This window comes from Morchella importuna (assembly GCF_003444635.1).
Source record: "Morchella importuna strain M04M26 chromosome Unknown Morimp01GS007, whole genome shotgun sequence".
Taxonomy (NCBI): Eukaryota; Fungi; Ascomycota; class Pezizomycetes; order Pezizales; family Morchellaceae; genus Morchella; species Morchella importuna.
Genome location: NW_025763404.1, coordinates 919,621 through 934,831, shown reverse-complemented (window position 1 = coordinate 934,831; position 15,211 = coordinate 919,621). Strand labels below are relative to the sequence as shown.

The window sequence follows — 15,211 nt, the reverse complement described above, 5'->3', positions numbered from 1 at the left end:
AAAAATAAAAAAGGAAACTTCGAGATCTCACAACTTAGATTTTTCTTACCATACATGTATGCATAATGGGTGCATGCCTATTTAGTAAAAAGAACCTGTGTGGCAATGTAACAAGGCCTCACCAGTCCGCTACCGCACTCTCCAACTTGACCAATTGATGGGACAAACGGTCGAAAAATTAATCCTGGGCCCTGGGCCCGCATCCAGGTCCTTTGAGCTTTAGGAAGATGTGGAGTTTATCCGTTGTGTGGTTCTTCTAAGTAAGGATTCGGCTATGCTGATGACTTTTCCAGATCGATATACACTCAATTGTAACATCTAGAATTTTATCCATCCAGGCCTCGTACGATCTTCGATCCTGGTTTCAGACTACCCGCGATCCTCTGAGATAATCAAATATCATGGAGTTTCACCTCTTGTTCCAAAAGAAAAATGTTTACCCTTTAAACACGCACTAGGGTATTTCATAGCCACAAAGTCCTGTAGTACTACGGCTAAATTAAAAGTACACAATTACAGAAACAAAAGAAACCATCTTACTCTAACTCTCCATTCGACCCACTTTTACCAACATCGCAGGAAAAACTTTGCTTGCTCTTGTTTCAAATTTCTGTCTCCACTTTGTTCCGTTCACCCACCCAGTCCCAATAATTCGCCTCCGCCCGATTGCTACCCAAAATGCGAAAAAACAACAGATAAACAGAATGAGGACTAAGACATAGAAAACTATACAGTATTGATTCTACCATGAATGATGACCTCCGTCAATGATCAGGTCTGCTCCTGTCATGAAGCTACTAGCAGGGCTGATCAAGAATACACCAGCGCCTCTATACTCCTCTGGCTGACTGAGCCGGCCGAGCATATTACCATCACTAAGCTCGTGCTCTCTCTCCGGGGATGATAAAAAGTCACTCTTCGTCATGGGAGTGATGATATAACCAGGTGAAATTGAGTTTACTCTAATTCCGAATTTTCCCCATTCAGACGCTAGATTTCGAGCCAACTGGCATACTGCCGCCTTTGAAGAATTATATGCGGCACAAACAAGACCCTACAGTTTATGAGTTCTTAATGTTAGCTCGTATAATGGGTTACAACCGTGGGAGGTGTTAATTACCCTATTAGCTATTGTTCCACTCATACTAGCAATCAAACATATAGACCCTCCAGTTTTCCGGTCCACCATTTCTTTGGCAACTGCTTGTGCCGTCGAAAAAACACCAGTGACGTTAACTTGTAGGATCTTGTTGAAATCTTCGGCTGTGTATTCCAAAGAGTCTCCCTCCTTATTGATACCTGCGGCAGCGATAAGACCGTCTATTCTTCCATGATTTTCGGCAATATCAGCAACTACTTTTCGAAGCCCAGGCTCATCGGTAACATCAATCTTCCGGTATCGTAATCTAGTGCCTAGCGTTTCTTCGGCGCGGTCACAGGCTTCCTCGAACTCTGGAGGAGGTTGGTCGCGGCGATCAAGGGCATAGACTTTATATCAAATCCAGTTAGTTCGTATACTGAATTTATTTAGAATTGAAAACGGGTACCTATTGCTCCTGCTTCAAGAAGGGCCTCGGATTGAACTAATCCAAGGCCACCAGCACCACCAGATACGAGTACAACATGGTCTGCAAGATTAAATTCAGGAAGCCGTTTCTTTGTCCCTAGAAATGTAGGTGCCTCTAATCCGGTACGGAGATTCTTTGCTTCCGTAGAAGGGGCGCTCGGGGGATCTCGTGTGGTGGCATGCGCCCCAGGGCATGATGAAGAAAACGGCTGACGTGGAGCTCTAGAAATAGGATATTGAGAACATACCTTCAAGAATGTTCTCGTCGGATGGAGAAAGGGGGATATTAATAGATAGTTAGGTTTTAAAAGAGGCATTTTAGTGTTGTTCCTGAATTATAAAGGGTCCAATATATTTTGTGGGGCAAGGTTAAATGGGAAGAAGGCTTAAAGATTCATGTTCCCCTAAATCCCGACAAGATGAAGAGCTCGTATAAATAACACCTTTGTAGCAATATCCCTACTTAATACCTGATAGTAGTGGCGCCTGAAGAGCTCGCAGCTGTGATGCCGTAATTTTTGATAATCGTGATCCCTTGCGATTAGTGTTTATCCATCCGTTGCTTCTCCTCGCTAGGTACCGCCGCAACCAACAACGTACCTGGTTATCCTGGAAGCGCCACAGTGATTTTCGTGCCAATGATTACTGCGGCATATCAACGTCGAACTGACGTCAAGGTTTGTCTTCTGTGTGTACATAACTTTACTCCCATGACCTTCTGTCTACTCTTTTATGTGGGTAAACGCGTGTCTACCTAGTAGGCTATTGGTAGGGCACATAGCATACCCACAGGTCTTACCTTACAGCTCGCAAGGCAGACATGTAGAGTTTATATCAGAAGCTTTTCTTCCACATATAATCAACAGCTTGGACACATCAGGAACCTCTCCACGCAGAGATATGTAGGTACGTGAGTAGTAGCGTCTCAAATTCGTAAGAAGATTGGCTGTTATCCTCCGAAGTCTTCCACCCAATAGACGGCTGGGGTTGGTCCCAGGGGTAAGCGTCACTGGTCTACTGGTAGCTCTACTGGTTTACCACGAAAAGAACCAGAAAATGCAGTTGCTCAGGGCAAAGATTATTTGTATGGAGTGGCGGTGATTTTTTATACAAATTATTCCTATCTCAGTCGCTTGCATTTTCTGGTTCTTTTGGTGGTAAGGGTAGTGCGAAATTTAAAGCTGACAACTTCAGGGACGTCTTACGGGGTTCTAAAGATGCGCCTGGGGAACATACATACTTAGTAATCGCTCAATTAATCAATCTAGAACAGATCTGTAAATATCGATACGCGAACTTCACCTTTAGGAATAGAGTAAACGTCTTTGATGTGGTAAACAATATGCTGCATGGAGCCCACGTCACGGTTATGATACATTCCAAGATTTTGTTGAGCACGGCCATAGGAGCTATATATCGATAGATCAAAGTATATGTAGAATAGGTATCCCTTTACTAAACAATCTAACGAAAAACACCTCTTAGCGAGCTTAATGTTAGCTATAGGGGTTGTTCTCTAAAGATAGTTAATTAACGTCGGCGGCGCGGCGATGAGCCTAGTCAGAAATTTCCTTTGTTGAGTTTTGTGGTAGATACATGTATAGGCACTTGGCTAGACTTTGTGAACATGTGTTTCGTCCTCGGACTTCTGCCATAGATTGTCTGCTGATAGTCTAGAGCGACACATGTACGGTACGTACATCTACAATTTTGACCTATGAGCCATAGCTAAAGTACTTAAGGTTAGGCATACATATAACTACATGTAAGCTTCCGTACGCATATTCGGGTAAATTTAAGCTTATCCTCTAGGGCGATGAAACATTGGGCCGCTACATGTAGTAGAGGCTGTAACGTATATACATGAGTAACTCGTGCGGGTTAGAACTGAAGCCGCCCAAGAAACTCATCATGTGACGAGGGATGCGATAATCAATAAAACTTTACATACATGTATTCGAACACAATTCTATAGTCCCTAAGCTAGTAGCGCGAGTATAGAGTAGGTAAATACTATGCACCTGCGCACGCATTTCTCAAAGTCCCGGAACCGTTGTAAAGTCCGATATTATACGTGTAAACCATTCAGAATATTATTCCTATATGGCGATCGCGAGCTTTTGCTACACGTTTCTAGCTTGGAATATGACCTAGAGAAAATATTAAATCGGTTGTCCATGCATATAATTAGCGTGAACGTCGAACGAGCCCGAGATCGAGAGGAAGGTCTTGAAAATTTTAACTTTTATATCGGCGGCCAGGTGTTGCCCGATCCGCATCAGGTATGCACGTACATGCCAACCGGTACCCCCCACGTCGGTAGTTAAACTTTAAGCCCACGAATATTCGGTCGGCAACGGCCCGAGGACTCAGCCGACTTCCTTCTCGTGCTTCTGTCTCACTTTAAGGCACGAATGATAGAATACTAGAGAATTATTGCCAAATTTTTCTCTCGGTGCTGATTATTCCGAGAGCGGATAAAACCAGGAAACAAACTAAACTACTCGAATCCAGGTGGACGGCTGCGGGCGGTTAATAGCTGAACCCTGGATGCCCCTCCAAAACCCCGCCATTGCTAGCCATGAATCCAGAGATGCATCCGAGAGATGAGCTTCGGAGCATGAGGTTGCTTTAGATGCGAGGGTGTGAGGGTGTGATACCGGCTGTAGAATTCTGGAGCCATATAGAAGACCAGTATAAATACTGTAAACGTTCTGTCCTTCCCCACTTCCTCCCATCATTTCATCGTTGCGCTCGCTCATAGTCCTCTATAGTTTCTCTTGCATATTCACAATGTCTGTTCCATCAAGCTTCAAACTTAACACTGGTGCTTCCATCCCGTCGATCGGTCTAGGTCAGTACATTCTCGTTTTCTGATACTTGCTAGACTGTTGTTTATCAACTAACTCCCATTAAAGGAACCTGGCAAGCTCCTGCTGGTGAAGTTCAAAAGGCTGTTGCCCACGCGTTGTTGAAAGCAGGCTATACACATATCGATTGCGCTTGGTGCTACGGTAACGAGGAGGAAGTTGGTACTGGGCTGAAGGAGGCGTTTGATAATGGCGTAAAGAGAGAAGATATTTTTATCACCACCAAGGTCTGGTCAACATATCACTCTCGTGTAGAGGAGGCACTCGACAAGAGTCTGAAGTTGTTGGGCCTGGATTATGTCGACTTGTATTTAATGCACTGGCCTGTCCCATTGAACCCGAATGGAAACCACGACAAATTCCCCACAAAGCCAGAAGGTGGACGTGATTTGCACGAGGGGTGGGATTATATCAAGACTTGGAAGTTGATGGAGAAGCTATTAGAAGGCGGAAAGGTTAAGGTGAGGTTTCTACTTATGGCTTCTATCTAAAACAAGTGGACTAACTAAATCTTTTTGATTAGGCCATCGGTGTATCCAATCATTCGGTTCCCTTCTTGACCAAGCTTCTTAAAGAGACAACTGTTGTCCCTGCGGTAAACCAGATTGAAAACCACCCATTGCTGCCACAGGATGACGTAGTGGCGCTATGCAAGGAGAATGGGATCCTCGTAACCGCTTATTCACCTCTTGGATCTACCGGTGGACCACTATTAAAGGAAGAGAAGGTGTTGAAAGTAGCTGAGAAGCACGGCGTCGATGTAGGAGCCGTCCTGCTAAATTATCACGGTAAGTGGCTATTTCTTTGTCTTATGATTAATGCCGTTCTAACTCAGGGGACAGTGAACCGTGGCATTGTCGTCTTAGCAAAATCTGTTACTCCATCAAGAATCGAGGCGAACAACAAGCTGCTTAAGCTTGATGAGGAAGATCTTGAAGTATTGGGGAGCATCTACAAGGAGAAGGGGCCCCAGAGGTACGTGATTTACCACATATGTATTTGGTTTAGAAACCTTGCTGATGATGAAACGACAGATTTGTTACTCCGCCATGGCCCATCAACTTTGGATTCCCTGACTGGAAACAGGGTGGTGCCAACATTTTTGAATCCGCTTAAACTACATGTAGCTTTCATGAATTGAGGCGTGATTCCATAATAATAAAAAAAAAAAAGCCGAATGAGGAGATCTGATAGAATAAAAATCCGCATTTACTACTTGACGTATATTCATGCAAAGATGTTAAGAGCTCGAGTAAACTGTGCGTTGGAAGGCACTTGGAACGAGTGAGAATCTATGAAGAGGTTGCTTTACACAAAAATAGCGCACGCTACTGCACGTAATGGGAATGGGGACGTGGGGGTTGTCAACGCCAAATCAGAATCTATGTGTAATGATGCAACTCATCGAGCGGGGCAATTTCGGTAAATTATGCGGGGTGGTCGCATCATGCCCGAGGTCCTAGTCTTTACTGTATTCCGCCTGAATTCTTTGAGCTCAAGCTCCTCAAGATTAGCTGGCTTATATCTGTCTAGAAAACCCTTTATTCTCATAGAACTTTGGATATCCAGATATCTAACGTACTATCGTCATGACTCGTCCTATTGCTCTACTGATTGGTAATATCACCCACGCAAAGAAGGAATGGCAAGCTCTTGCAGAGATTGCAGATCTAAAGGTTTATTCTCTATGTCTATACTTTTTTCCCTATCGACTCTTCCTAACTGGAGTTTATCGAACCAGGAAATAATATCCGGAACTCGCGAATCTATACTTGCCGACTTCAAAGCTGGTAAATATGACGGTGTCGTAGCGATCTATAGAACCTTTGATTCCGCGCAGGTTCGTATTTGCATTGAATTGTTGAGGCATAGGAAGAAACTAATTGGATCAGTTCACCGGAAGATTCGACAAGGAACTTATCTCGACTCTCCCAAGTAGCCTGAAATTCCTATGTCATAACGGAGCTGGCTACGATCAAATCGACATTGAGCCATGTTCTCAGCGCGGTAACTTTGGTCAAATTACCTTCTGCGAATAAATCACTAAGATTGTGCTCTGATCAGGCATCTTCGTTGCTCATACCCCCACAGCAGTGGATGCTGCGACTTCAAACATCGCAATTATGCTTCTACTCCAGACCCTCCGACGCTCTTACCAGGCTGAAAGCTCTCTCCGAAACGGAAAATGGCGTGGAGACCAGCCACTCGGACACGATCCTGACGGTAAAATCTTAGGTATTCTTGGGATGGGGGGTATTGGAACAGCACTTGCGGTACGAGCGGTAGGGTTCGGAATGAATATTGTGTATCATAACCGTAAGCCCGTTCCAGATGAGGCAAACCCGACGGGTGCACGGTATATCGCCAGCTTCGAAGAGTTTTTGGGAACATGCGATATCATCAGTGTCCACTTGCCGCTCACTGAAAAAACGAGGCATTATATTGGCGCAAGAGAGTTCGGGATGTGTAAGGATGGTGTGATAATTGTAAACACTGCGCGAGGGCCAGTGATAGATGAGAATGCGTTGGTGCAGGCGCTTGAGAGTGGGAAGGTGGGAGGGGCGGGGTTGGATGTATTCGAGGAGGAGCCGAAGATACATCCGGGGCTGATGGGGAGGAATGACTGCATTTTGTTTCCACATCTCGGAACATTCACGTATGAGTCGCAGGTAAGCTATATGCCCCCTCTAACCTTGCTGTCTAGCCATGATGAAGGGAGATAACTAATGAACGATTTCGGGATTGCAGCATAAAATGGAGAGCTTGGTGATCAACAACGTTAGGTCCGCGATAGAGAAGGGGGCACTACTCACGATGGTACCTGAGCAGAAGGGAAAAATAGATGAGATCAAATCGAATGGGCGGGCGTCGCCAAAGTTGTAAATACATGCGTGGGAGGCCTGAGGCTAAGTTAAGAATGTGACTCAGAATTTGTTATATATTCTCAAAGATTGCTTGTTTGCTTGTTACTCTGTAGTCAACATGTCATGATGCGACTAAATGTACTCTAGCCTCGTGCTTAGTTAACTATGCCAATTCTTGCGTAAATCCGTGATTGTGTACCTAAATGTACTTAAAGACGATAAAGAGGATAAAGTACAATATGCATAAAACATAAGAGGAGACAAGTCTTGATACTACCTGACGGAGTACCGTTATCGACCCATCATATCAGGCAGCGTATGTTGTCCTGTCACGTCGATTTACTCTTTGCCATCTGGTCGAGAGCCGTAACCCCTAACCCTCACTGACTTCTGCATGGCAACCAGCCCACCCCACCAAAATATAATGCTGCAGAAGCTCTTCACGCACTAATATTTAAAGATATAATCAATTTAATTCAATTTTTAACTAAGAGCACTGGGAGCAATGGGAGCTGGATGGAGTGGGAGGTTGAGGGCAGTGGAAGAGCTGGAAGAGCTGGAAGAGCTGGAAGAGCAGGAAGAGGTGGAGGACAGCGGGTGGTGGAGGAGGTGGAGAGGAGGTGGAGTGGGTGGAAGGGGGGGTGGAGGGTTTGGAGTCCACCCCATCGAATACCTTCCAATATTCCAATATTTTCAATACTCAGAATCCAACAACCCGCGGTCGCGAGGTGGCACACCCCTAGTGTCAAGTACTAAGTACAGGTATGCATACAATAGGATACGTAGTGGACTTCTCTACAAGTGAGGGGATAGAAAGATGTTGAAGTGTACGTACGGGACTCTAATACTAGTGCGGAGTGTTTACGGATGAGTCAACCAATCAATCTCAAATAAATCAGTTATTGCCGAATGGATGAACTGTCAAACTAGCACTCAAAGAGGGACGAAAAATCATGGCAATTCAGATTCATTATAAATCACTCGGATTTTAGCAATATCAGGTAACACCAGCTTTATAATTTGAACTCGGAGGTTGCAAGTGGATCGGAAAGATGTCCGTAGACTAGCTCCAGAGTTGACATGGTTGAGGCTAGTTTGTTTTAATATATTATATAGCCAAGAGAATTGAAAGCGAAACTATTTGGGATTTCAAACCAAGTCGAGTGACCTTTGATCATGGCTATCTGCATGACCTGGATATAGATGTGTAGGGAAAACGCATATATTATATACATAGTCCAAGAATGCCATGCGTGAGACTGCAGTATTTGCTAATGTATAATAACTCTTACACCCATTTAACTCAGCATTGTACTGCAGCTGTATTGCTACAGCTACACTATCTATTGCATCCTCCCCCTTTTTTTCAGGACTGTAGTCAGCCTTGCTTGTGGGATCAGTGCGTAATATATTTGTTCCCAAAAAAGGTTCAATTAATATTTACCGCGCGCATTGTTTGAAAACGCAAGTGGTTGCATTGTTTAACAAACCCCTGATAATCTGGGCAACGGAGAATTAAAAGGAGTGCATGCCAAGGCCGGGAAAAACATATTCCGTGCTAAAATCCTAGTGCTCTGATGTCTACCTACCTGCGTGCCAAACACGGTACCAGGTAGTTGGGTTGTGATCTCTCAACTCTCGGTGCTAAGAACACCATCAGGTACAAGGAGTTTAATTGTGTTTACGATACAAGTTTGTGTCTTCCGACGCTCTTCGTTGCCGATTGGGACTGCCATAAGAATCTTCAGGATTTAGTAGCTGTGCCACACTTTATGTATACACTTTACCCTAGAAAACCCCGAGCGTAAGATCATGTAGTAGTGTAATATCGGTATTCCATGCACTCGAGAAGTTGACCGATAATTTGCCAAGATGCCGATATTCGTGTGACGTGTTATGAAGCTTGGCAACAGGCGTCGGGTCTACGCCGTTATTACTGGGGGATCATAAAGTATCACTCATTTCTAGTTCGTCCGATAGAAACGTAACCGATCGCTTACTCGCTCGTTATTTAAAAGGTCGGAAGTCGTTATAACAAAATCCCCACACAGAATTCCGACCTAACAAGCGAGTACGCCGTGAGTGTAAACTGGCACCATGTACCATAGTTGATTATTGTCCTCCGGAACTCGAAGCTACGGCAAGATAACCATGAATATTGCTACATCATGGAAAATCTACACTTCTAGCTGTCAGGCGGGTTTTTTCCGGGTCGAAATTGGTTTTGAAGAAAACCCTTCCTTTACAACATTCGTACAAAGTTTTGGTGCGTTTATCTAAAGAGCCCCATGAGATAATGGGATTGCAAACGTACTAATATGTTCCGCGCAAAATATGTATCAACGGACAATCATGAGTTCCTTTAAAATTTTGGCATTAGACCGATCGAATCCACCCAAGGAACCAAGGAGTTGGTGAATTTTATTGGGAGACTGGTGCCCATGTGCTGAGGTCAGAATTATTGAGTTGCGAGAATTTATATTGTTTACGTGTAGAATACCCAGTCAAAGTATGTAGTTGGAAACTATTCGTGAAAAGCTCATCTTCACTAATACCTAGTTGTCTCGAAAAGCACCATATGCTAGACGATTTGACTGAACCCCTATCCCTTAATGCCCTCAAATCACAAACCATAGCCCTCAAATTTAAATCAACGTGTGCTTCTAGACTCTGCAATATGTCGACGGATGGGTGATTGATACGGACCAACATATAGCTATTAAGAGGATCTAGAGCCTGGTTTTCAAAATGGTACCATATTTTCTCAGCCCGACAGGCCAAAGCTCTCGGGTCGCAGATCCCAGTCATCGGTTGTTGAGTGCGCCGAGAATAACGGTTTGACTTACCCCACAATACGCCACCTTCGGAGTATATGTACGGAAGTTTCCATCCATATCTCTGAACCTAGGGGGGCCGTTTGGGGAGGAATACCGGGCTATCTCTTGATCCTTCAACCCAGATCATTGAAACCTGCGATTGCGCGGGTAGCTTCTTTTTAACCATAGAGCCTAATTCCATTTACGGGGTTTAATCCGCATAGTATTCCGAAGGACATAGCTTAAGCCTTCTGCATCCCATTTTACCCCTTTATGATATCCCGGGTTATGTCGACCCAGCTATTCAGACCGATTATATGATCATATAGGAGGTTTTGTATATTCTAATTCCGATCTATGGATCTCGTTTAGTGATAGTGATATGTTAAAAAATCAAAGTAGATAGTGTGCGCATTTGTAATCTAAGTTTTTCCTGCTGTTTCGTGGCCCCCTTTTGAATGTCGTGTCGGGGAGATACTTGGGTAGAGATGCAAAGTAGCATTGTCTGTGCTTAGTTTTCTTATCGTAATTCGAAGTACGAGTACTGTAAGACCGGGTCGTGTTCTTACATTCCGCACTGCTCCTGCAACTATCCCGAAGACCGACCTGAGCTCTAAACAGGCTCGGACAGAATATCGGAGATTCATCTGTCCATAGAATACCGAGGTGACAACTGAATTATCGCTCATCATGTGTTTAGGTTGGATCTGGATGCTGGATTTTCGTTGAGAAATCATGATCAGCAGTAAAACTTTCCTTGGGCTGATACTTGAAACTCTCAGCCGATATGTCAGGACTATGTAGTTGTATTTTTCCCACTGCAGTGTATTAGGATCGATGTCGCTTAACGGTGAGATCATTGAATACCTGATCGAAGACTACAAGCTTCTCGGGAACCTGGAATCCACGGGATGTCTACAGGTCAAACTAGGCTACTAATCCCAAGCTAGAGGGAGCACGATGGTTCCACCGCTTCATGAAACATGTTGTTTCTACTCACTGTTTGCCGCCGCTGTCTTGAGCTAAGTAGGAGTTTCAGAATTGCTCGCTATCTCGGTGGAATGGGTGGAGGGACAAAATCACGTCAGTGTGAAGTGCAAGATAACCCCCCCTTTCCCTGGGTCCTAACGCCTTCAGTTGTGTTGCTAACTGTGTGGCTTTCTCTTGCAGGGTCGGATCTTAACCGAGTAATGTGGTTGTATGTCTCCGCGTTTCGTTTAGATGCCTGCCAAGATAAGGCCAAGAGGTTGAGATTAAGTTCCAATATATTATGCACCCCTGGCACATAAATGCGTGATTGACGGCCCAAAGAGTTGGGTGATTGCCTACGTATACTGGACCCGCTTTGAGATCCGATTGCTGCTAGCAATGGAGTTAATTGAGAATAATAGCTACATGTAACTAGTACGTGCATGTAGGTACTTACATCTTGCACGATACTCAGGAACATGGTCCCTGGACCAACCTGTCGGCTACGATATCTCTACTCGACCCAATCTATTGAGGAGTTTCCCGGTACCTGGCTTAGATGTCCAAAATACATTAATTCCTACTATTACAAATTTTCAAAAAATGTGACGATACATAGTAGTAAGGGCACGGCTTTACTTTCATGATCTCTGTCACCCTGGAATTTACCCTGGAATCTCCAATAGTTGTATTTCTCCTTTGGGTTTGTTAATATATGGAAAGTCTTATATAAAGCTTCCATTCCTCCCCCTTAGTGCCTTTCTCTCACCAGTCCAGTTCACTCTCTTCATTCATTCACAGCTAGTCTTGAACAACGTTCTCTTTCCATTCCCTTCTTACCTTTCCACACTCGTTTTCAGGAAAAACGCTACTTTTCAATACACACAAAGCTCATTTGAAATGAAATTCGCAATCTTCTCCGTCAGCTTTCTCGCTGCCTTCGTTGCAGCCGCACCTGCTTCCGTTGGAAAGCTCAACAAGCGCGCCACTGCCTCCGATGCCGCCTCTGTAGGTTACGCTACCCAGAATGGCGGTACCAAAGGTGGTGCCGGTGGCTCTACCACCACTGTTTCCTCCCTTGCTGCCCTTCAGACTGCGGCAACTTCGTCCGGCTCGAAGGTTATTGTTGTTAAGGGAACCATTACTGGTAACACTGTCATCAAGGTTGCATCTGATAAGACCATCGTTGGTGCCAACTCTAACGCCGGTATGTTTTCTTGCATTATCAATCTTGGCAATTGAGCTGTGGATCCATGGAAAACTATACTAATATATCATTGATAGTTCTCTCTGGCGTTGGTCTCCGCGTGAACGGCGTCTCGAACGTTATCATCCGCAATTTGACCATCAAGAAGGTCCTCGCTACTGCCGGTGATGCCATCGGTATCCAGGCTTCCAAGAATGTCTGGGTTGACCATTGCGATCTGTCTTCTGACCGTGACCACGACAAAGTAAGCTACCAATTGCCGGGAATTAATTCCGACCTAATCAATTCCTAACACATGGCACCTTTTAGGATTATTACGATGGACTCCTCGATGTCACCCACGCCTCTGACTACATTACCCTTTCCAACAACTTCCTCCACGACCACTGGAAGGCATCCCTCGTCGGTCACTCTGACTCTAACGGTTCCGAGGACAAGGGTCATCTCACTGTCACCTACGTCGGTAACTTCTTCTACAACTTGAACTCCCGTGGTCCTTCTTTCCGTTTCGGTACCGGTCACATCTACAACAACTACTACCTCTCTGTCTCCGATGGTATCAACACCCGCCAGGGTGCGCAGTTGTTGGTTGAGAACAACGTCTTCGTTGACTCTGACAAGCCTCTTTACTCCACCGATGCTGGTTACGCTGTTAGTTCCTCTCTTCCTAGATATTATTATCTTACTCGATTTCAACTACTAATACACTAATCAAATAGTACGCTTCTGGCAACGACTTCGGTGATGGCGAGAACACAGCCCTTACTGGTACCCTCAAGTCGGTTCCTTACTCATACACCAAGGTCGCGGCATCCGCTGTCTACTCTGCTGTCTACGGAACCGCTGGTGCCACCCTCACCTTCTAAATGCGAAATTAGAAGGCCTTAATCCTAATCTGGTTGACCCGGAGCGGCGGTCGAGAAATTGTTTATATGGCGGATGGATATTTTAGATAGCTAGTTTTTTGTACTATATTTATCGTGCCCCGAAAAATAATATTGCGGTTGATTCCGTGAAGCTTACGCTAAACATTTCTACCTATTCTTTGAGTGATATTCAAATGCTTTAAATCTGTGTTTATAAAAGTCAGAGACCTTCCCGGTCTCTGTGTCAACAATCCGGGCCAGTGTTCGGATGAGGGGTTTTCAATAGCCCGGGAATGCGACTACATGACTATCACTTGGCACGAGTGATCATCTGTGATCGACGCTTCGGTTTTACAACACACTCTTTCTTTCTTGGCTTGTGTAATAATTGCTTCTAGAGTACACTCCTAGCCCATAAGTGAAATAACGCTGTGGAGAATAATCGAATTAACAATTTCCCTCACTCCAGTTCGATCCGCTATTAAAATTTAAGATAGGTCCCTCAGTGCGTTGTTGCGGATGTGTTCCGCGAACTTGCCTTGATACGGTATTACTTGTTTTAGTTTAGCGTTGTGTAACAAAGTTCCAAGAAACCAAGTTTTATGCCTGGTTACCCAAAGTAGAGTAGGTTCCTAATGCTGGGACGGGTCGAACGAGATCGAAATTGCCTTGACAGGGGGTTTAAGATCTATTTAACTTATCTGTCAAATATACCCTATACGTTGTAGCAATTGGAAACGGAGCAGTATAAAGATCAATCGTAACCAAAATTTCACGGTATGCATATATGAGATCCAGTACATAACTGCGGATTTCTTCTGGAGATGATCTTTTGTGTAACGAGAAAAAAGAATACGTTACATTATATGCATCGATATCAAACAAAAAAGAAAGACGGTGGACAACAAAACAACTAGCTGATATTCTCCCCTGCATACTACAAATACAATCCTAGAATTGATCTCGTCAAAGCAAATAATATTACAAGGGCAGCTTGCCCATTCACATCCATCGTATCGTCATCTCCAGCGTAATACATATCAATTATAGCAGTGCATCGCTTACTAGTGAGCGGGAACACTGCGGTTGTTGATTCCCGGAACAGGTGAGGAATGGCCTGAATGGTGATGGCGATGCTTTCCGTGTCCGTAAGCATCAGGGTGTGTCTGGTTAGCCCCACCGTTTTCCCTAACCTCGGGCTCGCCCTCAAACATGTCGATTGTCTCGTTGCGGCCTTCAAGAACACCACCGGCACGTCTGTATTCCTCGAGCGTCATCTTAGGTTGGACGGTTACGGGATGGAAGGTAGGGGCGTGCTCGATTCTTTCGTGGATTGGAACAGTGGTGTGGATAACGGCAGGCTGGATAACCTCACGCTCGATAACGGGTTGAACTTGCTCATAAACATGATGGTGGGCGTGCTCGCCGGTGATGGTAGCGCCGGCAATGTTGGTATGCTCGACGGGAAGAACCTCGCGAGTAGATTTGAATTTCAGTTTCTGGCAAGGTTAGATTATTTGACACTGCCATATTGTAAATTCTGTTATGTTGGGGGATAAAATTGATGCCTACCTCTTCCTCAAGCCTTCTCCTTACGAGGTCTTCGTCAGCATCTTTGGTGACACGGGTCTCAACTGGCATAACCTGATGCCTGTGCTCCTCCGGTAAAACCTCCTTGTCCTCAATGGGCTGCACTCTGGTCTGATAATGCCTCTGATGTAGTTCTCGATCAACGGCGATGGTGGTCTCCTCGGTCTCCTTTGGAATGATGACCTCCTTCGTTACAGCCGGATTAAAGGTTTCCCTGACTTCGGTATCATGTTTCTTATCACGGGAACTGTCAGATGGCCAAGAAAGTGAGAGTTAGCGGTGATACTCGATCTAGCGGTGAAATACAAATTTATTGGAAGAATAATAAAGAGATCATAAAGAGTAAATAATGACTCTCGTGATGTCTTCGTCCGGTAGAGACACTTACATGAATTCCTTAGCGGCGTTCTTCATGGACTGCATTTTGACTTAATGTGATGTGAGTAAATTGGTAGTTCAAAT

General features: G+C 44.6%; 5 protein-coding genes across 5 annotated transcripts; 3 read left to right on the top strand and 2 right to left on the bottom strand.

Annotated features, from left to right (window-relative positions):
• Positions 1-742: 742 nt before the first annotated feature.
• Positions 743-1,884, bottom strand: LAJ45_03443 (uncharacterized protein; the record flags this gene model as incomplete). Its single annotated transcript, XM_046113029.1, has 3 exons — positions 743-1,054; positions 1,121-1,488; positions 1,548-1,884. The coding sequence occupies 3 exons, from the start codon at positions 1,882-1,884 to the stop codon at positions 743-745; spliced, it is 1,017 nt and encodes a 338-aa protein (XP_045973906.1).
• A 2,476-nt stretch (positions 1,885-4,360) lies between these two features.
• On the top strand, positions 4,361-5,553 carry LAJ45_03442 (uncharacterized protein; the record flags this gene model as incomplete). Its single annotated transcript, XM_046113028.1, has 5 exons — positions 4,361-4,421; positions 4,486-4,898; positions 4,961-5,225; positions 5,280-5,412; positions 5,472-5,553. The coding sequence occupies 5 exons, from the start codon at positions 4,361-4,363 to the stop codon at positions 5,551-5,553; spliced, it is 954 nt and encodes a 317-aa protein (XP_045973905.1).
• Positions 5,554-6,026: 473 nt separating this feature from the next.
• LAJ45_03441 (uncharacterized protein) lies at positions 6,027-7,320 on the top strand (the record flags this gene model as incomplete). Its single annotated transcript, XM_046113027.1, has 5 exons — positions 6,027-6,113; positions 6,179-6,277; positions 6,330-6,444; positions 6,502-7,106; positions 7,186-7,320. 5 exons carry the CDS (start codon positions 6,027-6,029, stop codon positions 7,318-7,320), a joined length of 1,041 nt encoding a protein of 346 aa, XP_045973904.1.
• A 4,666-nt stretch (positions 7,321-11,986) lies between these two features.
• Positions 11,987-13,159, top strand: LAJ45_03440 (uncharacterized protein; the record flags this gene model as incomplete). The annotated part of the gene is made up of 4 exons (XM_046113026.1): positions 11,987-12,293; positions 12,371-12,537; positions 12,603-12,944; positions 13,013-13,159. The coding sequence occupies 4 exons, from the start codon at positions 11,987-11,989 to the stop codon at positions 13,157-13,159; spliced, it is 963 nt and encodes a 320-aa protein (XP_045973903.1).
• A 1,064-nt stretch (positions 13,160-14,223) lies between these two features.
• On the bottom strand, positions 14,224-15,172 carry LAJ45_03439 (uncharacterized protein; the record flags this gene model as incomplete). Its single annotated transcript, XM_046113025.1, has 3 exons — positions 14,224-14,658; positions 14,732-14,996; positions 15,138-15,172. The coding sequence occupies 3 exons, from the start codon at positions 15,170-15,172 to the stop codon at positions 14,224-14,226; spliced, it is 735 nt and encodes a 244-aa protein (XP_045973902.1).
• Between the last annotated feature and the right edge of the window lie 39 nt (positions 15,173-15,211).